At 44.4% G+C, this 25,998-nt stretch overlaps 2 protein-coding genes across 15 annotated transcripts in view; one reads left to right on the top strand and one right to left on the bottom strand.

Annotated features, from left to right (window-relative positions):
* Positions 1 to 22,578, top strand: part of RIC3 (RIC3 acetylcholine receptor chaperone) — an 86,588-nt gene extending 64,010 nt beyond the window's left edge. For 3 of the 4 annotated variants that reach the window (XM_051824364.2, XM_051824373.2, XM_051824377.2), the window contains 2 exons: positions 392 to 540; positions 19,071 to 22,578. In XM_051824364.2, the coding sequence (XP_051680324.1) occupies positions 392 to 540; positions 19,071 to 19,492 (571 nt within the window). In that variant the 3' untranslated portion in view covers positions 19,493 to 22,578. The remainder of the gene's footprint in view (positions 1 to 391; positions 541 to 19,070) is intronic. The other variant, XM_008265650.4, reaches the window with a different exon arrangement.
* Positions 22,391 to 25,998, bottom strand: part of TUB (TUB bipartite transcription factor) — a 95,501-nt gene continuing 91,893 nt past the window's right edge. For all 11 annotated transcript variants that reach the window (XM_070073889.1, XM_070073894.1, XM_070073891.1 and 8 more), the window contains one exon: positions 22,391 to 25,881. In XM_070073889.1, the coding sequence (XP_069929990.1) occupies positions 25,748 to 25,881 (134 nt within the window). In that variant the 3' untranslated portion in view covers positions 22,391 to 25,747. The remainder of the gene's footprint in view (positions 25,882 to 25,998) is intronic.

The following is a 25,998-nucleotide window of genomic DNA, read 5'->3' on the forward strand; positions in this document are numbered from 1 at the left end:
AGAGAAAAGTGGTTTGTAGTAAAATGGAATGACTAGAGTAATGAGAGTGAAATTGCTCAGAGATAAGAGAATCATGGCAGAGAAGGATACTAAAAGACACTGAACTGAAAGCTGAGAAATGTAGGATCTGATCCCAGTATTGATAGGAAGTCATTGTGGGACATTGGGCAATCACTTGATCTATTCTGGGTCTCAGTTTTCTCATATGTAAAATCAAAACATCAAACTAGCATGTCCAGTTCCAAGTGTGTAGAGCCAGGATTGATTTCTAGAATAAGTATCTGCTGGTTTTGGACTGCTATTCTAGGATCCAGACAGATCATAGGGATGTTTCTGCCTATAGCCTAGGAGTAGTTACTGCTAAATAGCTGGACTGTCTGATATTTCTAAGCAGAGCACAGACTGTGACTTCTGACCAAGAGAAACGATTGCTACATCAGCTCCGAGAAATCACCAGGGTCATGAAAGAAGGAAAATTCATTGACAGACCCACTCCAGAAAAAGAAGCAGAGGAGGCCCCATACATGGAGGACTGGGAAGGTAAAGAATGTCTTTTCATTTCTGTAGTAGCTGTAGTTCCAGAAAAGAAAAGTCAGCTTTATTACTGAGGCAAAATGTGTAATATTCACCAATTTTAAAGGTATAGTTGGATGACTGTTGACAAATCTGTGTGGTTGTGTAATCACACTACCATCTTGATAAAGAATATTTCTACTGCTCCAGAAGGTTTTTCTTCTCTGTAGTTAATCGCACCTCCCACCCCAGACAGCAGCTAAATTGCTGTATTGTCCCTGTGGTATTTCTGTGTACTGTATATGCTGTGTAGTTTCTGGCTTCTTTTATTTGGCATAATGCTTTTGAGAATTGTGTGTGTTGTTGAATGTATCACTATTCTTTTTTTATTATTATTATTGATGAGTAAGTACTATATGGACATACCGTGATTTGTTTATTCATTCACCAGTTGAGGAATACTTGGATTATTTCTAGTTTTGAGCCATTATGAATCAAGCTGCTATGAACTTTGGCATACAGGTCTTTGTTTGGATAATGTTTCTTTTAGGGATATACCCGTAAGAGAGATTTCTGGGTTTTATAGTAAGTGTATATTAACCTCTAATAAGAAAATGATGTATATCTCTACACTTATACCAGTACTACATAGTCTTTATTACTGTGTCTTTCTAATATATCTGGATGTCAGGTAGTGCATATTCTTTTAAAACTTTTTTATTTTTATTTATTTAAGAGATCTCCCATCTGCAGACACTTGGGGAATGAATGAGCAATAGCCAGGCTGGAGCTGGCCAAAGCCAGGAGCCCAGAACTCAATCTGGGTTTCTCACTTGGGTGGCAGGCACCTAAATCCTTGAACCATTGCCTCCTGCCTCTCAGGGTGTGCATTAGCATGAAGCTGAAATGGAGGCCAGAGCTAGGACTTGAACTTAAGCACTCTGATATGGGACATGACCATCCTAAGGGACAGCTTAACCACTGTGCCAAATGCCTACCCCTCATATATGTTTCTTTTTCTTTTTTCAAAGATTTTATTTATTTATTTGACAGAGTTACAGACTGTAAGAGAGAGAGAGAGAGACAGAGAGAAAGGTCTTCCTTCCGTTGGTTCACTCCCCAAATGGCCACAACGGCTGGAGCTATGCTGATCCAAACCCAGGAGCCAGGTGCTTCTTCCTGGTCTCCCATACAGGTGCAGGGGCCCAAGCACTTGGGCCATCCTTCACTGCCTTCCCAGGCCACAGCAGAGAGCTGGACTGGAAGAGGAGCAACCGGGACTAGAACCGGCACCCATATGGGATGCCGGCACTGCAAGTGGAGGATTAACCTAGTGCGCTGTGGCGCCAGCCCCTCATATGTGTTTTTAATGAATGTGTCAGTTTTTATACTGTAAACCTTTATGGAAGTTTGATTACTATTTATTACATTGATTCTTTAGATCAATACAGAAGAACTAAATTGTAACAGTATTGGAACTTCTAATCCATGGACATGTTAACTCTATTTAGATCTGTTACAATTTCTCAGCAGTGTTTTGTAGTTTTTGGTTTGTGGGTCTTGCTCATGTTTTCATTTTATTTATTTATTTATTTATTTTTTAATTATTATTTTTTTTTTACTTTTTTTGACAGGCAGAGTGGACAGTGAGAGAGAGAGACAGAGAGAAAGGTCTTCCTTTGCCGTTGGTTCACCCTCCAATGGCGGCTGTGGCCGGCGCGCTGCGGCTGGCATACCGCGCTGATCCGATGGCAGGAGCCAGGTACTTATCCTGGTCTCCCATGGGGTGCAGGGCCCAAGCACTTGGGCCATCCTCCACTGCACTCCCTGGCCACAGCAGAGAGCTGGCCTGGAAGAGGGGCAACCAGGACAGAATCCGGCGCCCCGATCAGGACTAGAACCCTGTGTGCCGGCACCACAAGGTGGAGGATTAGCCTAGTGAGCCGCGGCGCTGGCCCGCTCATGTTTTCTAAATTTATTTCTGAGTTCATATTTTTATGATATCAAGAGTTATTTAAAAATTTTTAATTGTTGCTACTATGTAGAAATATTTATTTTTTGTACTGTGACCTTGTATCCCAAGATGTGAAAAACACTTAGTTCTAGGCATTTTTTTTTTCAAGATTTAGTTTTTATTTGAAAGGCATAGTTAGAGAGCTAGACAGAAAGAGATCTTCCACCCACTTGTTCACTCCCCAATGGCCGCAACTGCTAGAGATGGGCTGATCCGAAGCCACGAGTTTCTTCCAGGTTTCCCACGCAGGTGCAGGGGCCCAAGAACTTGGGCCGTCTTCTGTTTTCCCAGGCTATAGCAAAGAGCTGGATCGGAAGTGGAGCAGGTAGAAGAACTAGTGCCCATATGTAATGCTGGCACTGCAGGCAGTGGCTTTACCCACTATGCCACAGTTGCTTCCCCTGTATCCTATTTTTCTATGTACCTTTAGGTTTTGTTGAAATTGTATGCAATTTTAATTATAGGTGATACTATTTCAATATACTAGCCTTTTCTGTTTTAAGTATCGTTTAACAAAAGCATTAAGTTTCTAGTCACATTATCAACAACAGTCTTATGATCAGTCTTATGGATTTAATTGTTCACCCGTTTCTTGTGTACACCTTCATCTTTCTTGAATTAAATTTTTTTTTTTTTTGACAGGCAGAGTGGACAGTGAGAGAGAGAGACAGAGAGAAAGGTCTTCCTTTGCCGTTGGTTCACCCTCCAATGGCCGCCGCGGCTGGTGCGCTGCGGCCGGCGCACCGCGCTGATCCGATGGCAGGAGCCAGGAGCCAGGTGCTTTTCCTGGTCTCCCATGGGGTGCAGGGCCCAAGCACCTGGGCCATCCTCCACTGCACTCCCTGGCCACAGCAGAGGGCTGGCCTGGAAGAGGGGCAACCGGGACAGAATCCGGCGCCCCGACCAGGACTAGAACCCGGTGTGCCGGCGCCGCTAGGCGGAGGATTAGCCTAGTGAGCCACTGTGCCGGCCGAATTAAATTTTTTAAAAAAATTTATTTGACAAGTAGAGTTATAGACAGTGAAAGAGACAGAGAGAAAGGTCTTCCTTCCGTTGGTTCACTCCCCTAATGGCCGTTAGGGCTGGCGCTGCACTGATCTGAAGCCAGGAGCCAGGTGCTTCTTCCTGGTCTCCCATGCAGGTACAGGGGTCCAAGCACTTGGGCCATCTTTCACTGCCCTCCTGGGCCACAGCAGAGAGCTGGACTGGAAGAGGAGCAGCCGGGACTAGAACCCAGCACCCATATGGGATGCTGGTGCTGCAGGTGGAGGATTAAATCCAAATGAGCTATGGCGCCGGCCCTGAATTTAAATTTTTAAAAATTTTGGTATTTGTTGAGATTATTTTCTTAATTACATTTCCCACCTTTATACAGTGGTATACTTTCTGAATACATATATATCTACAAGTTTTTTACCTTTAATACAAGTAATGCCTGGATATAAAATTAGTCATGCCATTTTCTCTGTAGGAGTCTGAAAATACTTCTTTTCTCTTTCATTTACTGTTGAAAACAAGAAAGCTTACTTCTCTGATACCAGTTTTTAATTAGTTAACTCTGTATTGTATATGGAATAGTTTTTTACCTAAAAATCTGAATTAAGATCATCAGCATATGTGTCTGAGTGAATATCATTGTGTGCATTTTTTTGTATTTTTGCTTAAAAATTAGGGAGGCCTTTCCATCTCAGTACTCCAGGCTTTCTTCAGCTAAAGGATCCCTATCATTTCCTTGCTCATTGCTTGACTTACCATATGTTGTTCTCTCATCCAAAAATTCAGTAATTCTGAGTTTGGGTATCCTAGATAAGTCATCCATGCAGCTCATCTTTTTTTTTCCTTATAGTTTCTTCTGTCCAAGCTCTTTGAATAATGCCATGGTGAACATGGAAGTACAGACACATTTTTGACATAGTAACCTTGTATCCTCTGGATACATACTTAGTAATAGGAATACTGGATGGTATAGTAGTTCTATTTTTGATCTGTTGAGGAGCCTCTATACTCTTTTCAGTAATGGCTGTATTAATTTACATTCTCACCAACAGTGCATAAGGGTTCCCTTTCTTTCCATGTTTTTGCCAGCACTCATTAACCTTTCATCATTTTTATTTAAATTTTTTTTTTAAATTTTCTTTATGGCTCAAGTACTTTATTTTTCCATCCAAAAAAATCTTTTATTTAAGGAATACAAACTTTATAAATTTCATAATTTCAACTTTAGGAACATGGTGATTCTTCCCACTGTTCCTACCCTCCCACCCACTCTTCCATCACTCTTCCTCCTCCGTCTCCTATTCCCATTCTTATTTTTTTTTTTACTAAGATCTATTTTCAATTAACTTGGTTCACATAAGATTAACTGTGAAGTAAAGTGTTCAACAAATAGCATGAAAAAAAACTGTTCCTCAACAGTCGAGACAAGGGTTGTTCAAAGTCATTGCTTCTCAAAGTATCAATTACACTTCTATAGATTGCCTTTTTTTAATATAGTTTTTAAGAAAGCTTTTATTTAATAAATATAAATTTCATAGGTACATCTTCTAGAATATAGTGGTTCTTCCCCCCCATACCTGCCCTTCCACGCCCACTCCCATCCCACCTCCTACTCCCTTTCCCATCACATTCTTCATTAAGATTCATTTTAAATATCTTTATATATAGATCAACTCTATACTAAGTAAATATTCAACAGTTTGCACCCACACAACACACAAAGCATAAAGTACTGTTTGAAGACAAGTTTTACCATTAATTCTAATAGTACAACTCATTGAGGACAGAGGTCCTACATGGGGAGCAAGTGCACAGTGACTCCTGTTGTTGATTTAACAATTGACACTCTTATTCATGATGTCAGTGATCACCCAAGGCTCTTGTCATGAGCTGCCATGGCTGTGGAAGCCTTTTGAGTCCACAAACTCTGACAGTATTTAGACAGGGCCACAATCAAAGTGGAAGTTCTCTCCTCCCTTCAGAGAAAGGTACCTCCTTCTTTGATGGCCCGTTCTTTCCACGGGGATTTCATCTTTCATGTAGGCCAATTTTTGCCACAGTATATAGATTGCCTTTTATGTGCTCTATTAGTTAACACAGGTCAGGGAGAACATGGTATTTCTCTTTTTGGGACTGGCTTATTTCACTAAATATGATGTTTTCCAGTTTCATCCATTTTGTTGCAAATGATTGGATTTCATTTTTTTTTACTGCTATGTAGTATTCTGTCATTTACATATCCCATAATTTCTGTTTTTCCCATAAATAGAATAGCTGTTTAATATGTTCATATAGGTATTCAGATTTCTGAGGTATCTCCACACTGTGTTCCACAGTGGAGAATGGAACTGGGGATGGGAGACAGAGGAAGAAAAGGGGTGGGAGGGTGTGTGGGATGTGGGTATGGTGGAAGAATAGCTACATTCCTAACACTGTACTTATGAAAGCATGAAGTTTGTACTCCTTAAATAAAAGGTTTCTTTCGGGGAAAAATAAATAAAAATATAAAAAGAAAAAGAAACACATTGAGGAGAAGCAGCATGCTTTTGGGTGGAAGGGAAATGAATTTATATGCAGATACATTGCATGTGGATACAGAGTGTTCTGGAATACCTATGTGAACATATTAAACTTCCAAGACTATACTGAAAAGCAATGGTGAGAGTGGGCATCCTTGTCTGATTCTGTATCTCAGTGAGAATGCTTGAACTTTTCCCCATTCTTTAGGATGCTGGCTGTGGGTTTGTCATAAATGTCTTGATTGTGTTGACAGATTTTCCTTCTATACCCAATCTGCTTAGAGTTTTGAACATGAAAGGGTGTTGTATTTTATCACATGCCTTCTCTACATCTATTTAGATAATCATATGGTTTTGTTCTTCAATTTGTTAATGTGATGTATCACACTGATTGATTTGCGGATGTTGAACCATCACTGCATACCAGGAATAAATCCCACTTGGTCCAGGCAAATGATCTTTAAAAAAAAAAAAAATTATTTTATTTATTTGAAAGAGTTACAGAGAGAGGTAGAGCCAGAGAAAGGTCTTCCATTCCGCTGGTTCACTCCCCAAATGACTGCAATGATCAGAGCTGAGCTGATCTGAAGCCAGGAGCCAGGAGCTTCTTCCAGGTCTCCCACATGGGTTCAGAGGTCCAAGGACTTGGGCCATCTTCTGCTGCTTTCTCAGGCCATAGCAGAGAGCTATATCAGAAGTGGAGCAGCCAGGACACGAACCAGCGCCCATATGAGATGCTGGCATACAGGCTGGGGCTTTAACCCACTGTGCCACAGCCGCCGCCCCCCCCCCCCCCCCCCGGCAAATGATCTTTTTGATTTGTTGTTAGATTCAATTATCTAGTATTTTGTTAAGGATTTTTGCATCTGTGTTTATTAGGGAAATTGTTCTGTGGTTTTCAGGTGCATCTTTTCCAGGTTTAGGAATTAAAGTGATGCTGGCTTCATAGAAAGCATTTTGGAGGATTCCCTCGCTTTCAGTTGTTTTGAATAGCTTGAGAAGAATTGGAGTAGTTTTTTTTTTTTTTTTTTTTTTTTTTTTTTTTTTTTTTTTTTTTTGACAGGCAGAGTGGACAGTGAGAGAGAGAGACAGAGAGAAAGGTCTTCCTTTGCCGTTGGTTCACCCTCCAATGGCCGCCGCGGCCGGCGCGCTGCAGCCGGCGCACCGCGCTGATCCGATGGCAGGAGCCAGGAGCCAGGTGCTTATCCTGGTCTCCCATGGGGTGCAGGGCCCAAGCACCTGGGCCATCCTCCACTGCACTCCCTGGCCACAGCAGAGGGCTGGCCTGGAAGAGGGGCAACCGGGACAGAATCCGGCGCCCCGACCGGGACTAGAACCCGGTGTGCCGGCGCCGCTAGGCGGAGGATTAGCCTAGTGAGCCGCGGCGCCGGCCTGGAGTAGTTCTTTAAATGTCTGGTAGAATTCCGCAGTGAAGCCATCAGGTCTTGGGCTTTTCTTTGTTGGGAGGGTCTTTATTACTGTCTTGGTTATTGGTCTTGGTTTAGGTTTTCTGTATCTTCATGGCTCAATTTATGTGTGTTGTATGTGTCCAGGAATCCATCCATTTCTTTTAGGTTTTCTAGTTTCTTGGCATACAGCATTTTGTAGTAATTTCTGATGATTATTTTTATTTCTGTGGTTTCTATTGTTACATTTCCTCTTTCATCTCTAATTTTATTGATATGTGTCTTCTCCCTCCTTTTGTTGGTTAGTTGGGCCAATGGTGTGTCAGTTTTGTTTTTTCAAAAAACCAGCTCTTCATTTTGTTGATCTTTTGTATTTTTTGATTCAATTTTGTTTATTCTCTAATTTTAATTATTTCTTTACTTTTGGATTTGGTTTGCTGTTTTTCTAGGTCCTCAAGATGCATTGATAGCTCTTTCATTTGGTGGTTTTCCAATTTCTTGGTGTAGGCACCAATTGCTATGAACTTTCCTCTTAACATTGCTTTTGTTGTGTCCCATAAGTTTTGATATGTTGTATTGTCATGTTCATTTATTTCCAGAAATCTTTTTATTTCTTCACTGACCCACTGATCATTCAGGAGCATGTTGTTCAGTCTCCATGTATTTGCATATGTTTTAGAGTTTCCTGAGTTGTTGATTTCCAGCTTCATTCCATTGTGGTCAGAGAAGATGCATAGTATGCTTTCAGTTTTTTTTTTTTTTTTAATTTGCTGAGACTTGCTTTATGACTTAGCATGTGGTCAATCCTAGTGAAAGTTCCATGTACTGGTGAGAATAATGTGTATTCTGTGACTGTAGGATAGAAAGTTCTGTAGATATGTTAGGTCCATTTGGTGTATAGTATCAATTAACTCTGCTGATTCCTTGCTGATTTTCTGTGTGGTTTATCTGTCCATTGCTGAAAGTGGGCTATTGAAGTCCCCCATTACTACTGTATTGGCGTCTTTGGTCTTTGTCTCCCTTTAGATCCCTTAACATTTCTTTTAAATAGCCAGGTGCCCTGTAATTAGGTGCATATACATTTATAATAGTCACATCTTCCTGTTGATCTGATCCCTTAATCATTACATAGTGCCCTTCTTTGTTTCTTTTAACAGTTTCTGTGTTAAAGTCTATTTTATCTGATATTAGGATAGCTACTCCAGCTCTTTTTTGGTTTCTGTTAACATGGAATATCTTTTTCCATCCTTTCACTTTCAGTCTGCATGTATCTTTGTTGGTGAGATGTGTTTCTTGTAGGCAGCAAATAGACAGGTTTTGTTTTTCAATACACTCTGCCAGTCTGTATCTTTAAACTGAAGAGTTGAGGCCATTTACATTCAAGGTGACTATTGATACATTATGACTTGGTCTTGCCATTTTTCCTATTGTATACTTTGGATTTCCTTTGTAGTGTTACTGGGAGATTTTCTGCTTTCATCTTTTGTAGTGATGACCATGTTTCTGTGTGTAGGACATCCTTAAGCATCTTTTGTAAGGCTGGATGGGTGGTGATAAATTCAATTTCTGTTTGTTATGGAAGTTCTTTATATTTCACCTTTATTCATAAATGTGATCTTTGCAGGGTACAGTATTCTGGGTTGACAGTTTTTTTTTCTCTTAAATCTTAGACTATGTCTCACCATTCTCTCCTAGCCTGTAGGGTTTCTGATGAGAAATCAGCTGTGAGTCTAATCAGATTTTCTGAAAGTAATCTGGTGATTCTGTTGTGCTCGTTTTGGAATCTTTTCTTTATGTTTTACTGTGAGAGTTTGACTACAATGTGTCGTGGTGAAGATCTTTTCTGGTCATGTCTTTTAGGATTTCTTTGTGCTTCCTGTACTTGGATATCCCTTTCTTTCTCCAAATTAGGGAGATTTTCTGTAATCACGTGATTAAAAAGGACTTCTAATCCATTCTCTCTTTTCATGCCTTCAGGAACTCCTAGGACCTGTATGTTGGGTCATTTGATAGTATCCCATAGATTTCTGTCACTCTTTTTGTTTTTTAGCTTTCTAATTTCTTCTTCCTCTTTTTTTTTTTTTTTTTTGTTTTTTGTTTTTTGGTCTGACTAAAGTTTCTAGCTATTTGTCTTTTTTTTTTTTTTAAAGATTAATTTATTCACTTGAAAGTCAGGGTTACACAGAGAGAGGAGAGGCAGAGAGAGAGAAAAGAGAGAGAGAGAGAAAGAGATCACTCCCCAATTAGCAGCAATGGCTGGAGCTGCACCAATCCAAAGCCAGGAGCTTCTTTTGGGTCTCCCATGTGGGTGCAGGGGCCCAAGGACTTGGTCCATCTTCTGTTTTCCCAGGCCACAGCAGAGAGCTGGATTGGAAGTGGAACAGCTGGGTCTCGAACTGGTGCCCATATGGGATGCCGGCACTTCAGGCCAGGGCATTAACCTGCTGCGACACAGTGCCGGCCCCACTATTTGTCTTTTAAGTTAGATATTCTTTCTTCTGCTTCACTGAGTATGTTGTTAAGGCTTTCCACTGCATTTTTTATTTATTCTATTAAATTCTTCATTTCCAGAATTTCATCTTGATTTCTAAGATCTCAATTTCATGGGAGAAATTTTCTTTCATGTCATGTACAGATTTCATTAGTTTGTGGATTTGCTTCTGATTACTTCTAAGTAACCCTACAATCAATTTTGAATTCCATTTCTGGCATTTCTTCAGTCTCTTCATCTTCACATTCTAGTATTGAAGTGTTGTGTTCTTTTGGAGGCATCATGTTGGCTTCCTTATTCTTGTTTCTTGAATTGCTGCCTTTATTATTTGGCATTTGGGGAGATACTTGTTGGTTTTTTGTTTTGTTTTGTTTTGTTTTGTTTTGCCATCCCCCAACCCCATGATGGTTTTTATCTTTGAACTGTTCCTCTGTGGCTTAGTGGAGTATCTGCTTTTCCAGTTTATACACAGTGGTGTGCAGTGGGTGTGGCCAGGGAGCTCTGTTCAGTGCTCCAGGTTGAAGGGAATGTCCAAGGTGACCCAGGTTGGGCACCAACCTGGTGGTAAATCTTTTTTTTTTTTTCATTCAGAGGGGTGGTTTTTTCTGTTGGTGTAGTCTCATACTCACCTCCTCTCCTCAAAGGAGACAAGTGCCTGGGCACTAGCCCCAGTGAGTACAACATTTGTGTGCTGCCACAAGAACCATACAAAGGATCTGTGCAGTCCTTGGTGTAAGCATGGATCCCACAGCACTGACCCTCACCAGGGAATCAAGGAGCTCCAAGCCCACAGAGACTGCCCAAAGTCCTAGCCACACCCTGCACCCTCCTATGCAGCTACAGTCCCAGTACACAAGCCTGCCACAGTCATGAGTACCCAACTCTGTGTCAGTTCTTCCAGCCAGACTCAGGTGTCTCCGCTTGGCTGATTGCTGGGCACGTGGATGTGAGCTGGCACAGCTGTTAAGTATGTCCAAAATGGCACCTGCCCTCTCTCGGCTAGTTATAGGATGCTGGTGCACGGTGGTTGGGGAGAGAAATGTGCTCTTTTTCTCTACTCTAGTTTGGCAGGTACACTGTCCCCCACAGGGCTTCAAGCCAAACTTGCACCGGACTCTTCCTGCAACTCCAGTGGCTTGGGCTGCTGCAGCCTGGTTTCACCTCACTCTCCAGAGCTGGTGCTGTGGCTCTCAGCTGCTGGGGTCCTCAGCTGTGTGTGTCTACACCCTCCACATAGGCCCACAGTATCCCTCTAATTTGCATGGAGTTTCCTCTGCTGTTTTCTCCCTAACTCCTTCCTGAGACTGCACTCTCTCGACTTTTTTTAAACTATCTTCCCCTAGACTAGAGTAGTAAGCTCTCTCCTTATTCTGCCACCTTAGGTGCTGGTCCTTCATCTTTTTAAAAGAAAAACATTCTGGGGCTCGTGCTGTGGTGCAGCGGGTTAATGCCCTGGCCTGAAGCACCAGCATCCCATATGGGTGCCAGTTCAAGACCTGGCTGCTCCACTTTCAATCTTAGCTCTCTACTATGGACTGGGAAAGCAGTGGAAGATGGCCCAAGTTCTTGGGCCCGTGCACCTGCGTGGGAGACCCGAAGAAGCTCCTGGCTCCTGATCAGCGCAGCTCCAGCCATTGCGGCCATCTGAGGAGTGGACCAGTGGATGGAAAACATCCTCTCCTCCTCTCTCTGTGTAACTCTGACTTTAAAATAAAGAAATAAATCTTTTAAAAAAATAAAAATAGACATTATAACAGGTATGAAGTAATAGCTCACTGTGGTTTTAATTGTAGTTCTGTTGAGAAATATCCAGATCATTTGCCTATTTTTAATTTCTTTTTTAAGATTTATTTTACTTATTTGAAAGGCAGAGTTACACAGAGAGAGGGAGAGAGAGAATTTCTATCTGCTGGTTTACTTTCCAAGTGTCCATAAAGGCCTGGAGCCGGACCAGGCCAAAGTCAGGAGCCAGGAACTCCATCCAGGTTTCCCAAGTGAGTGCAGAGTCCTAAGTATGTGGGCCTTCCTTTGCTGTTTTCCCAGGTTTGTTAGCAGGCAGCTGGATCAGAAGTGGAGCAGCTGGGACTTGAACTAGGGCCCATATGGATGCTGGCACTGCAGGTGGTAGCTTAGCCTGCTATGCCACAGCTCTGGCCCCTAATTTTTTTTAAAAAGTTTTTAATTTATTTATTATTTATTTATTTAAAAGTCAGGTGGCCAGCTACATAACAGTGCCAGTCACTTTAATTTTTAAAAAAGTAATTTATGTATTTGAAAGATGGAGTTAGAGAGGGAGATAACAGAGAGAAACCTTCCATCCTCTGATTCACTTCCCAAATGGTCGTAATTGGCAATGGGCCCATAATGGGCAAGGCCAAAGCCAGGAGCCTGGAATCCCATCCATCTGGGTCTCTCACATGGGTAGCAGTGGCTCAGGTACTTGGGCCACCTTCTGGTGCTTTCCCCAGGCACATTAACGGGGAGCTGAATCAGAAGCAGAGCAGCCAGGACAGGAATCAGTGTTTGAGTATGGGATACTGGTTCACATGTGGCTTAAGCCCCATTACTGCCTCCCTGGGTACACTTTAGCAGGAATCTGTAATCAGGAACTAGAGTCAGGAATCAAACCCAGGTATTCCAATAAGGCATGCTGGCATCCTGATTGGCATCTTAACCACTGCCCATCCAGGCCCATGCCCATGCCCATGTTATAATTAGATTGTTTGTTTTCTTGCTGTTGAGTTGTATGTTCTGATATATTTTGGATATTAATCCTTTATCACATGTATGGTTTGTACATATTTTTTATCTTTACCCCCTTGGTGGTTTCCTTCGCTCTGCAGAAGTTTTTCAGTAAGAGGTAATCACATTTGTCTGTTTTTTGTTTCCTGGGCTTTTGTGGTCATATCCAAAAAAAATCATTGCCTTGACCAGTGTCATGGAGCTGTTTCCCTGTCTTTTCAAGTTGTTCTATAGTTTCAGGCCTTATATTTAAGTCTTTGATTATTTTTTGAGTTTTTTTCTTTTTAAAGATTTATTTATTTGAAAGGCAGAGTGAATGAGAGAGGAGGGATCTTCCATTTGCAGGTTTACTCCCCAGATGCCTGCAACTGGGACTAGGCCAAAGCGAGGAACCAGAAACTCCCATCTAGGTGTCCCACATGGGTGGCAGGGACCAAGCACTTAAGCCATCCTTTGCTGTCTTTCCAGGAACATTAGCAGGGAACTAAGTCAGAAGCAGAGTAACCAGGACTTGAACTGGCACTCCAGCACAGGATGCCAGCACCAAAAGTGGTGGCTTAACCTACTGTGCCAAATGCTGGCCCAAGCTGATTTTTGTATATGGTATGAGATGAGGGCCTAATTTCATTCTTTTGCATGTAGATATCCACTTTCCCCTGCATCTTGTTTTTTTTTTTTTTTTTTTTAGAGGAAAGGATTATTGTCAGGTGGGGGAAGCCTGACAGGTGGGTGTTGTGGGGGTGGGTAGAGGGTGAGAGAGTAAGAGAGCACATGTTCAGCAATAGGTCCTGTTAAACTTTTCCTGGGGGGTGGGCAGGGAAGTAGGAGCAGCGAATCCCATTAGGGTAGAGGTGAAGCTGACCAGTGATTGGGCCATGGGGCTTAAAACTGAAGCCTACTATGCATGGTGGCACAGGGGCCAGGGCCAAAGATGGTGTCTGGGGCATAGATGACGCCACAGATTAGACTGTGCCATTTTACTAACATTCCCCATTTTTGTTTTTTATAAAGCAAGGGTTGTATGGAATTACATCAGCCCCAAAGTCCGGGAGGGGTGGAGGGACAATGATCTGTCTTTAGAGCTACTTCCTGCTTCCCTCACATCATTAATTAAAGAGTCCCCACTGTGTGTTCTTAGCATGTTTCTTAAAAATCAATTGACCAGGCCGGCGCTGCGGCTCACTAGGCTAATCCTCCACCTTGCGGCGCTGGCACACCAGGTTCTAGTCCCGGCTGGGGCGCCGGATTCTGTCCCGGTTGCCCCTCTTCCAGGCCAGCTCTCTGCTGTGGCCAGGGAGTGCAGTGGAGGATGGCCCAAGTCCTTGGGCCCTGCACCCCATGGGAGACCAGGATAAGTACCTGGCTCCTGGCTTCGGATCAGTGCGATACGCCGGCCGCAGCACGCTGGCCGCGGCGGCCATTGGAGTGTGAACCAATGGCAAAAGGAAGACCTTTCTCTCTGTCTCTCTCTCTCACTGTCCACTCTGCCTGTCAAAAAAAAAAAAAAAAAAAAAATCAATTGACCATACACGTATACAGACTTTATTTCTGGACTTTGTATTCAGTTCATTGGTGCATGTATCTGTTTTTATGCCAGTACCTTTCTATTTTGCTTGCTATAGCTTTGTAGATTTTGAAATGCACTATGAACTTTATGTCTGACATTGGTGTCAGGTCTGGCCTTATAAATGAATTTGAAATGAAAGTTTTCCCTCCACTTGAGTTTTCTAGAAGAGTTTGAAAATGATCCATATTAATTCTTCTTTAAATGTATGGTAGAATTTAGCCATTAATCCATACTGTTGTGGGCTCTTCTTTGTTGGGAGACTTTATTACTGGTTCAATTTCCATATTCATTGTTGATGTATTTGGATCGTCTCTCTCTTCATGGCTCAGTCTTGGTTTTTGTCTATTTCTGGGAATTTCTCTGTTAATAACTACTGTCCTCTTGATGAACTGATCTCTTTACCATAATATAATTATCTTCTTCGTCTAGTTTTTTATTTAACATCTATTTTATTTAAATACAGCTGCCTTGATCTCTTGTTCCATTTGCATGGATTATCTTTTTCTGTCCTTTCATTTCAATCCCTTTGTGTTCTTAATGTGATGTGAATGTCTTACAGGTAGCATATAGTCTTGTTTTTAAAGAAACTCTTCTGCTGCTGTGTCTTCCAAATGGGGAATTTAATGTATTTACATTTCAGTGTAAGTGTTGAAGGTAAAGACTGCTGCCATTTTGTTATTTTGTAGATCTTCTGTTCTTTTCTCTTCCTGCCTTCCTTTGTGACTAGATGATTTTCTCTAATGTTCTGCTTTGATGCCTCACTTTTTTACTGTTTGTGTACGTGCATGTGTGTACATACTGTGGGACTTACATAGTTAGAACAGATTTTATAAGCTGATAACAACTTAATCTGGATTGCAGAAGATAACTTTTATTCCATCTCTTCCCAACATTTTGTGTTTCTGATGTTGTGATTTGCATCTTCTCTTGTTGTATATCCTTTAATAAATTATTACAGTTACTGTTTTTAATAATTCTTTTAACCTTCACACTAAAGATAGAAATGATTTACTGAAGTATTCTGATTTGATTATGTATTGACTTTAATCATACACTTCTGCTTTTTTTTTTTTTTTAAGATTTATTTATGTATTTGAAAGGCAGAGCCAGAGGAGAGACAGCAACAATGCTGTGCTGGGCCAGGCCAAAGATGGATGGATCTCTCCCTGTCTCTCCTTTTCTCTAGCTATGCCTTTCAAAGAAATCTTAAAATAAATAAATATTTGGATCTTTTCCCATCTCTAGGTTTTCTGTTATTTCTTTAAGCTTTCTACTCCTTTACTGCTCTTCTTGAAATTCTATAATTCAAATATGTGCTCTTTTGATGTCCTATACATTCTGTAAGAATTTCTTTATTCCTTTTCATCTGACTGTATATATGTGATATATTACATATATTATATATATAAAGAATTATTTATTTAGAAGACAGAGTTACAAAGAGAGAGGAGAGAGAGAGATCTTCCATCTGGTGGTTCTCTCTCTAAATGGCATCAACAGTGGAGGCTAAGCCAGGCCAAAACCAGGAGCCAGGAGCTTCATCCAGGTCTCTCATGTGGGTGCAGGGGCCTGAGGACTTGGGCCATCTTCCACTGCTTTCCCAGGTAAATCAGCAGGGAGCTGGATTGGAAGTGGAGCACTCAGAGGTGCTCCAACATAGGATGCCAGCATTGCAGGCAGTGGCTTAACCTGCAGCATCACAACACTGACCCCACCATCCAGGTTTTTATAAGTATGATGTTTGCACAGCAGAATTGCCAAATGAAACATTTCAGACCATGCATCCATTTTTAAGCAATGAATTACTTTATTTTGCATTCTTTTCCAGGCACCTTTTGTGTCTCCCTTTCTTTAGGGTCTGTTCCTGGTGCTTACTTTGTTCTTTAGTAATCCATGTTCTCCGGATTATTCTTGATCCTCATGGCTGTGCACATTTGAAGAAGCCGGGACTTCATCTAGTGTTTGTAGACTGGCTTTGTCTCAGCCATTCACCAGTAAGCCCATCTGTACATTCTAAGCAGGTCATTTGGCATGGCCCCCAAGTGGACTTGGCTGCTATAACCCTCAGGCAGATTGTCCTGGGGCCATGTATCTGTTGGGGCTGAATCCACAAGGGCTGTTTTGGGACTGGGGCAGGCCTGGAGTACGATTCTGCAGAGATGGACCTGGGGACTGGATCCTGGCACTAAGGGGCTAGCTGGGTGCTGGAGTCTCCTGGGGTGGGCCTGGAACCTGCCTCTGCTGGAGCAGATCTGAGCCCTGAGTCTTTTGGGTTGTAGCAATGCAGGGGTATCCTCAAGGTTGGGGCAACAGGCACCATCCCGGCAGTGGACAGGCCTGGAGGTTCTGTCTGTAGGTACTGTGCTCCTGTTGCATACCTGAAGCTTAGGGCTGGGTGAGCCAACATGGCTCTGGGCTGGTCTGGAAACGAGCTGGGCCTGGCACCATAGGGCCTGCTGGCCTGTGGCCACAAAACAAGGCATGAGCCAGAGTCTGACCCTCCCCCTTAAACCAAAGCAAACATAGAACTCCACGGGTAAGCTTTGCTGTTGGTGTGGGGAGAAGGCCGAGACAGGCCGCCATTCAGTGGCTGGGACCTAACTACAAGCAGGCTTCCATATCCAAGGAAGCTGTGAAGGCTGTGGGTAGCTGTGTCAGACCATTTTCTGTTGGATCTCTTGTCAAGAAAAGGTTTATTTAGCTCAGGGTTTTAGAGATTCCAAGAACATGGTGTCAGTGACATGGCAGGGACATCAAATGATGAGACAGAAAAAGCTTGCTTGCTTGGGTTTTTCTTCCTCTTATTTGAGACATAGTTCTCTCCTATCCACTGGTTCACTCCCCAGATGCCTGCAATAGGACTGAGCTGGGCTGAAGCCAGATGCCAGGAGCTCATTCCAGATCTCCCAACATGGTTGCCAGGAACCTAAGCACTTGAGTCATCACTACTGAGCCCCGTGGAATCAGGAACTGGTGCTAGGGATTGAACTGAAGCACTCTCATATGGGACATGGGTATTCGAAGCAGTGTCTTGACCACTAGACCAAACACTAGCCCCTGTCCTCTTTTTTTCATAAAACTATGAATGCAGTCATGGGGGTACCAACGGCATGACCTCATCAAATCCTAATTACCTCCCAAAGGCCCCACCTCCATCTGCCTTCAGGGATCCTGCTTCCATTTTAGAGGGGCAAACAACCAGGCCATAGCAATAGCTAAACTCTATTTTCCCTAGTGTTCGCTGCATGGTAAGTGATGCCTGGGAATAGAGTTCACGGGCAAGATTCTTTATCCACCTTCCCCAGCACTGACAGTAGTGTGTTCAGTGCTGGGGAAGGTGTGATAATGTGGAGAGTTCTATACTGGTAAGGCTGATATTTGGTACTCTTTTCAAAGGTCAGCTGGCACAATATAATAAGGGCTTTTAAAATGTCCATTCCCCTTGGTCTAGTTTTTATAGTTATAGAAATCTCTTCTATTCAGCTATATTAACTGCCATATTACTTATGAATGAGCCTGTCTTTACAGAAGAGGAAGGCAAAGCAGGTCCATTAAATAGCTGTGTGCTGGGATATTTTGTAGCCTATTTTCAAATGCCTAATGACATGGAAAAATGCTCATGATATAATGGTGAATGATACAAGCCATGATAAAACATTTTATATACAACAGGAATTCTTTAGAAAGAGGGAAAAAGGAAGCGTGGAGAAAAAAGCCAGAAGTAAATACAACGAATTATCATCAGTGTTAGCATTCTGAGTAATGTGTTTTCTGCTTTAAACTTGTCTGTTTGACTTTATACTTCAAAAGAAACAGTAAATATAAAAATCTCTACACCCTATACTGCAGCAGAAACGACCGCTATTTTTCATAATTTATAGGCGAAAAGTGGTTTACGGCAGGATTGAACCGGCCAGTTACCATCATGTATGAATGGATTTGAATTCTCCAGCTTTCACACTGTTCCGTGCATGGCTGCCACAGCCAGCACTGGCATATGAGCTCCAGCCCAGCCCATCTGTTGCTTAGGCCTGCTGGGCTGACACAGATTCATTTCATTTCATTCCTTAATTTGGCAACATTTTCCCTTTTCTCATTATCATTGCTGGAATTCAGTGCCAGCGTTACTCACTTTGTTTACCAGTTTGTTATTTTCTTTTGTTCCATTTTGTGAAGACCAAGAAGCCAACAATGGGAATTCTGTCTTCTGAAGATGGAGTGCTTGTCCTTTGGGACCTTGGGCACCTCTTGCTACAGTGCCGTCTGTTTCTGACGCTTAGAAACGATTGCAGTTGTTTTGATAAGTAGAAGGCTTCTTGGTATAATCTGGTGTGATTGTAAAAGAGCTTTGTTGGTTTCCTGCTCCCCCCCACCACCAGCAGCCCCTCCTCCTCCCATGAAGACCTGGAAAGGGTTTCAAATAGAAATTACAAACATTAGCCTTGAGCTGAGCTCTCTCCAGCTGGTATTTGGTGGATTTTTTTTTTTTTTTTTTTTTTTTGTGTAAACTGAGGACTCCTGTTTAATCTTCATCAGTATTGCAGAAGCACGTGGTGTGAGACTTAACTCTGCTCCAAGCACTCTATACTTAAGGAGGGATTTTCATCTGAATTGGTTTGTATTTCACAGAGCACTGGGATAGTCAGCCAGATTGCTAAGAATTTGCTCAAGTGAAACTTTACAACTATTAGAATCATCCAAGAGGTTTCTGGAATGGATTTGTTAGCAGAGGATGACTGCTGTCTGAAAATATTTTTTGAGCCAATACTTTTTTTTGAAGAGACATTTTCTGTGTCAGACTCTGTGCTGCTTTCCTCTCTAGGTTACCCTGAAGAGACCTACCCGGTTTATGACCTCTCACATTCTATCAAGCGTAGGCAAGAAACTATCCTGGTGGATTACCCTGACCCACAAGAGCCCTCTGCTGAAGAAATAGCCGAAGGAATGGGAGGATCAGATCACTCGGGCTGGGAAAGCGTGCCTGCCAACCTCCGAGCCCAGGAAGGTAATTCTGCTGCCTCGTGTGACCCACAGCCAGAACCCTGCTCCTGCCATTTTCATGAAGAGGATCCTGCTGTCTTGGCAGAGAATGCTGGATTCAACACAGATGGCTACAGTGAGCAAGAGGAAGCCCCCAAGGAAGAGTGGCCCCCGAACTTCAGAGCCGAGTGGTTGGCTGTCGGTGCTGACAGAGCGTATGCAAGTGGCATGTTGAGGAAGCGTAGCCCCCAGGGTTTTGAGTGACACTTGTCTGTGAGGTAGCTATTCCCCTAGTCCCACAGTGACCTTTCTTCTCTGGTCGCATCCTTGGCCCGTCCCCTTCTTTCTGTGCACTCAACTGTCATAGCTATCAGATCTTCCATGGATATCATGTGTCCTTCCTGGTGCTCACACATGTCGCCTTGTGCAGACATTAGTGTGGACACAGGGACAGCTTTTTCACTCCTCTTCCTGCTTTTCCCAGTCAGAGAAGTTGAACCACTGAGTGACTCTATTTGGTCTGTCGTGATTACAGATGGGACCTGTCGGGGCAAAGGCCTGACTCTTCCTCTAGGGGTAGCAGATGGTTTACCCATGAACAAACATCAGCTTAGATGATGGTGACTTAAGTCTGCAAGAGTGAAGATGTCAGACTCCAAGCTGCCTTGAGCAGGTTAGTGGTCCCCTGGGGAGATGAGAATATTTTGTTGGTGGGAATGCTTACCCAGAGCAGGGTAAGCCCCTGCTGTCTGAGCTGAAGTCCCTCCCTGCAGCCCTAATCCCTCATCTGACCACCCCCCCGACTTGTTTCCAGAGTGGCAGGAGCCACCCACTGACTTGACCGACAGTGAGCCTAAAGCCTGTTTGGCTAGGCTGTTGCCTGGATCTCTAGCTCCCTTTACCCTTGGTCTGCTTAACAGAACTGCTAATCCCTAAAGCACCTTTACACCTCGTTACACCAAGGGAAGCTTTAGATTATGTCAGTCCCTGCCCTGTGGAGCTGAGATTTGATGCTGCACGGAGGACCCATGCTTGGCAATGCCAAGGAGCCAGCCACAGGGGTGAGAACTCGAGTACCTGTGGACAGTCCTTGCCTAGAAACTGCTTCTGGTGTTGTGTTCTTTGGGAGACCGAATTTAAAGAGAAGTGAGGCCTGAGCTCGTCCTCAAGCGCCACCTACCAGGAAAGCTGTGCCGTGCGCTGCAGAGCGCCTGTGGAGCAGCGCCCCAGGAGGCGGCTTTTGTGAAGCTGGGCAGAGTGGAAGTAGATTGAGAGCTGAGATGAGACGATCCTGGCCAAGCTGAAGGCATGTTCCCAAGGACGTCTCAGTTGGGGGATGTGCAGGACTCGAATAGTAGCAAATTTTGCAAAGGTAGATAAGCTTTTAGAGCTCCACTGTGCCTGGCAGAAGATGCCAGGAAAACAGATCACACACACAAGCACACAGAGTGCTGTCCGAGGTACTCTGTCCGCTCGCTTGGCAGTCCTGACCCACAGAGAAAAACCCCTGAAGCCCACTGCACCGCGTTCCTGGGTAGAACGCTGGACTTGTGTTGAAGAGTGCTGTTTAACACGCACCGAGGATGTATCCGAGGGAACACCCAAGGTAACAAATCATCTAGGTGCTCTTCACTGTCTGAGTTACGCAGGCAGACAAAAATGGCTCATGATCTATTTGCCCTTCTACTTACAGAATCTTGGGTCAGCTCCTGCAGCTTGCTGAGCTTTGGCTTCCTCAGCTATCAAGGAGAGTAAGTCTAGGTCTTAGAGAGTAAATGAAGTCATCAGTAGACATAAACCAGCACCGGTTCCAGCTGCAGCTCCTACATGATAAGCACTCATTATGTGCGAGCATAAACCATTGTACTATGAATATAGCTGTCCCTGTGATACAGACCCAAAGCCAAGAAATAATTTTTGCCAAAGTACTTCCAAGACACCTGACAGAGGTGGTGGGCAAGGAAGAGAAAGGACATTTTGGGTAGAAACGGTGTTGGAGGAAACATGTGTGGATAGTTGTGACTTGTGATGTGGCTGGAAAGTGAAATGCTGCATAACCAACCCTATTTTGAATGTCAGTCTTTGGGGAAAATTAATTGGCCTATGGAAAAGGTTTGTGCTGAAGTACTGCGCCCTGCATGGGAGCACTCTTTCCGGCCGGTTATGTTATTTTGATTTACCCTTCAGAAAGTCTTTTTCAGAATCACTTTGTCCTTTAGGGATGACAGTGACGTGGATGTTCATTCTACACTGAGCAAAACCACGTGATGGGTTTCTGTTGCAGGGAGTGTGAGCGTGTTCAGTCTCAGAGGGGTGATGCAGCCAGGAGAGCTAGGTTCCTGGTCAGAGCAGGAACACAAGGTTAGCCTCGTGAGCGCCTGCAGCTGAGGTGTGTTTGGTCATTGAAGCCACAGCAGGTGCACAGATGCCAAATAACTTACAGTGCAAAATGGATAAAGAATACTTCGCCAAGACAATAGGGGTAAACCAGGACTACCCTGGATGTGAGGTCACTCTGTCTATGACCGTTTTTCTTCAACCTGATTCCTAAATAAACAAAAAAACTTCTTTCCTTTTTAGACCATCCTGGATATGCTATTTCTCTGCAGAGTCCACAGGAGGTAGGCCCTGGTTCAGATAGGAAATGTTCTTGGTCACATCAAAGCTACTTATTCACCATCCTCTTGAATTCCTGTATACCAGAGCAAAATGTGGCCCTACCGCTGAAGAAGAGTAAGAAATACTATGAATGGCATGATCTTGCCTTGACCATTAACCTTTCTAAAGTATCACTGGCTTGGGCCCTGTATATAGGCACTGCACAAAGTTCACCAAACAATGAAATTAAAGGTAAATTTTAGAGCCCGAAGTTTTATTTCATGAATAGTTTTTCCATAAAAAGTACATGTAAAATGTATATCCTGAAAAAAGCTGATTTCAAACTTTCTTTGGTACCAAAACAAACTTACCATTTATCTCGTATCTTCAGGCCCCTTCTAGCTCTATGGGCTCCCAGGGGAGATGTAGGAAGCACCAGCCCTTCCTAGCCTGGGTGTGATCCTTAAACTTGAAAGACACAGCCAGAGTGGGGACAGGGTTTACTCACATGCCATTGGTTCTAAATGGGCTTTTCTCCTTTTATGAGAAGAGAAACCAGCAGAGTTGAAACAATTCAAGTTTAATTTGTTGATATGTCTGTACTTAGACAAACACTAACTTCAACAACATACATAATGTCAACGTGGGAAAATACCAAGTTTGTCATTGCACATACCAATAAGTACATTTGTTCCAGATTACCAAAGAGTTTATTCAAAAAGTCACTTAATAAAAGCACAGTTTTGCAAGTTTGTCTAAAACTCCAGATAATTTTGAACAAAAATAAAATGTCTGACCACTCCAAAATAGGAAAAGACGATCTTGTGCAAATAGACATACATGTTCTAGGCATTATGAAAACTGGCTAAATGTGTTCCCAGCAAGAGCTATGTCACCTATCCTGACCACGTCCCCTCTGTCACCAAATGCAGGACTAAAAGAGACCAGAGTTGGGCTTCCCTTTCTAGGTCCTCTGACACAGCCCTCCAGGAAGCTGGGTCTCAGCCTCATCTCCAGCTCCACCTGGACCTTGACTGGGGGGAGAAGGAAGGAAGGGTCGTGTGATGTCCATTCTTAGGAAAGAAAAAGGCACAGTGATGAGCTAGAAAAGGTAGCAACAAAAGCGAGAATTAACTTTGATCCAGCCTGAATCCCCAGTCCAGCAGCTTCCATTATGCAGTTAAAGAATTAAGACCTAGAGTGAGAGAACTCTGTAGTGGTGCCTCCCTCTCCCCTTGGAGATTTTAAAACCTGCATACTGGACGTCCTGAAGGAACTCCATCAGGATGCAGCCATGGAAGCACACCTGCCACACACAGGAGCTAGAGGGAAGGCCAGTGTTAGTGCCCTCAGGGAAAACCACATCCCGCAAGGGGCTGGTTTGTGCTTGCCTAACAGCGCCCAGAGGCGGAGGGACCTTTTCCTGTGAAAAGCACCCCTGCTGCTTGTTAGAACTACCTCTAAAGAGATGCAAAGTGTAGTTAAATGAAAACAACTTCTGCTTTTAGCTTGTTGCCCTACTTGTCAGGGAAGGGAGCAGGCTCCAAGGTTCTCTTCCAGTGTCTGACTCCCATGACCTGGCCTCCCACACCTGTACACCTGTCCTTACCTGTTTCCGCTGCACTAGTGTTGTGACTGTTAAGGCACACTCACTAGCGTTCTGTTTAAATTCACCCAAGAGCTTGCATGTGACACTCAGACTGGAAAGCTGACCACTCCCCAGGAGAAGAGCTGCTTATTTCCACGGTATACTCGCTGCTGGAGCATGAAATGAATGGGGAAAGCCCGCCGGTGACCATGACTACTCCTTCCTGTCCTGCTCGTCCTTAGGAACATGCTCCTAGTAAGAACTTCAGTTGATGGTTACAGATTGCCCTTTTCCCTAGACAGACACACGCAGACGGACACACACACGGACACAGAGCACCTTGGAGCCAAAAGGAAAGAAAAGCTAGACTTAGAGAACAGGTGAGGAAGAGAACGTCACCGCTCTGCAGGGGAACTTTTTGGGGCAGAGGGTGTAAAGTTTTGGGGTGTGGTCCTAGGGACTCGCATCCCTTCCTCCACTCCAGGACTCTGTGAAGGGGAAGGAACTCTCACCACGGTCTGAGAGGCTGAAGCCAGGTGGGCTCTAGGGCCAGTGATCAAGGAAAGGCAGCATCACCAGGGGTGGAGGCTGATGAGCAGGGCAGGGGCTCAACTGCGCTTGCTTGGCCCTCAGCGCCCAAGGCTCTTCTACTCTTCCATGTGCTAACGGAGAAAAGAAAGGCCAAGAACTTTCCATTGTGCTTCGGATTTTTCTATCTGCCGTCAGGACCTCCTCTCACTACAGTCAGCCTGTTCTACCTTACAACTGTAGCTGCAGAAAACAGTGGGAGAAGACACTGCGATCAGCTCACATGTAGGCAAGTCCCTGGTACCACAGTGCTGCGTTAGAAAATGACCAGCCCCAGCCCAGAAAAGCGTTAGTTCCAACAGAGGCTAGCTCCTTCGAGGGACCTGGCAGAGAAACACGCGTGGCTGAGGTGTAAACAGGCATGCCTTGCTTGAAGCCTTCAACATAGGAAAATCTAGATTACAAAGACTAATCACCTGTAGAGCCTGAATATTTTCAGTGTCACCAAAAATATGAATTTCTCCTTATCCTTTTTACACATATCTACTCCAAAGTATAACCCCTGCTTGCTTCCTGTCTCTGCCAGGGAAGATGTCAGGTGAGCAAGCGTTTAGAGGGTAGTGCCATCCAAGGAGAAGGGAGCAGCCCAGGACGCTCGTTTATCTGTCACACTTAGGGCCATCTGACTGACAGGGCCCTGCTGTGCGGCGTTCCTCTACTCTGACATTGCTAAGACTCTGGAATCAGGGTTAAGGGCATGCAGAAAGGACCCCAGGAGGCCAGAGAGCTGGAGATCAGCAGTTTCTTAGGGCATGGTGGGAACACAGAAGGGAACTCTACCAGAGTACCCAGCTCGGCGACCCAGGGCCCGGCTGTGTTCTCAGTGATTCAGCTAGAGGCAACGTGAGTGTACCAGTTGATCCCCGCGGGCCTGCCACTTCTGATCTCTTGTAGTTCCAGTAATTCCCTACTCCCCCCACCTCCCGAGAGGAACCACACCCTGAAGCCCTCTCCTAGCATGACTTAGCTGGGTGTCTGAAGACAGAGATGCTGCCCGGAGCACACCAGGGCTTGGCAGTGGTGCTCTGCCCTCAGGAGCCCTAGGCAGGCCCACAGTGGGACTGGGCCTCCAGGGGCTGTACCGCAGAGCCTGTTCATTCACCTCCTGCATCTGGGCCTTGAGAGCCGACTTCTCACTGCCTCTGAGCACAGAGCCAACCTGGAGAAATCACAACAGCTCTACCAACTGCAGCCTACCAACTGCAGGTAGCCAGGTAGCCAGGTCCCTGTAATCTTGGCAAGAGACTGCCAACTCCCTATCCCCACCACCCCTCAGGCCTGCCTGGGGCCTTATGAGGTGGGACGGCTTTCTGCAGACCAGGCCTCTTTGCCAAGTAAGGCTGCTATGCCCTCCATCTACACATACGCACTCAGGTGTGCCCTACCTTGCTGTAGGCTGTCTCCAGGCTGAGCAGATGGCTGGGCCCTGCATTGTGCTTCCTCTCCCTCTACACCTCCTCGGGCCTTCCCAGATGAAGAGGTTGCCCAGCTTGGCAAACATGACTGCAGCAGGATACTAACCCGAGAATAAGGGTGTGTGTTGATCCTGGGGCGCAGAATTACCCTCGTCTCAACACTCCCTACTGCTCCACTGCCTTGGTCACAGAGGCAGAGGGGCTGGCTCCCGGCTGGCCAGGTCAGGACGCCCACTGTGGGCCACAGCTTCATCTGGCAGAAGGCCTATGTACAGAAGATAGGCAGGCTGCACTCCAGGCTGGGCAACCCCAAGGAGCTTGAGGCAGCCTCTACTCGCAGGCCAGCTTGCTGTCAAAGCTGGACAGGGCAATGGCAAAGGCCTGCAGTGCACACAGCGGGTAGTTGTAATCCATGGTGAACACATCCTCTGCTACCCGGCCAAACTGCATCACGATGTAGTCCGCTGAGGCCAGGCACAAGCATGGACAGAGAGAGAGAAAGGAGAGACGGGTGTGATGGAGGGACAGGGAAGGCCAGACACCCAACCCCAAGCAGGAAGGAAAAGGTAGAAGCCAGGATG

The sequence above is a fragment of the Oryctolagus cuniculus genome, chromosome 1 (assembly GCF_964237555.1).
Source record: "Oryctolagus cuniculus chromosome 1, mOryCun1.1, whole genome shotgun sequence".
NCBI lineage: Eukaryota > Metazoa > Chordata > Mammalia > Lagomorpha > Leporidae > Oryctolagus > Oryctolagus cuniculus.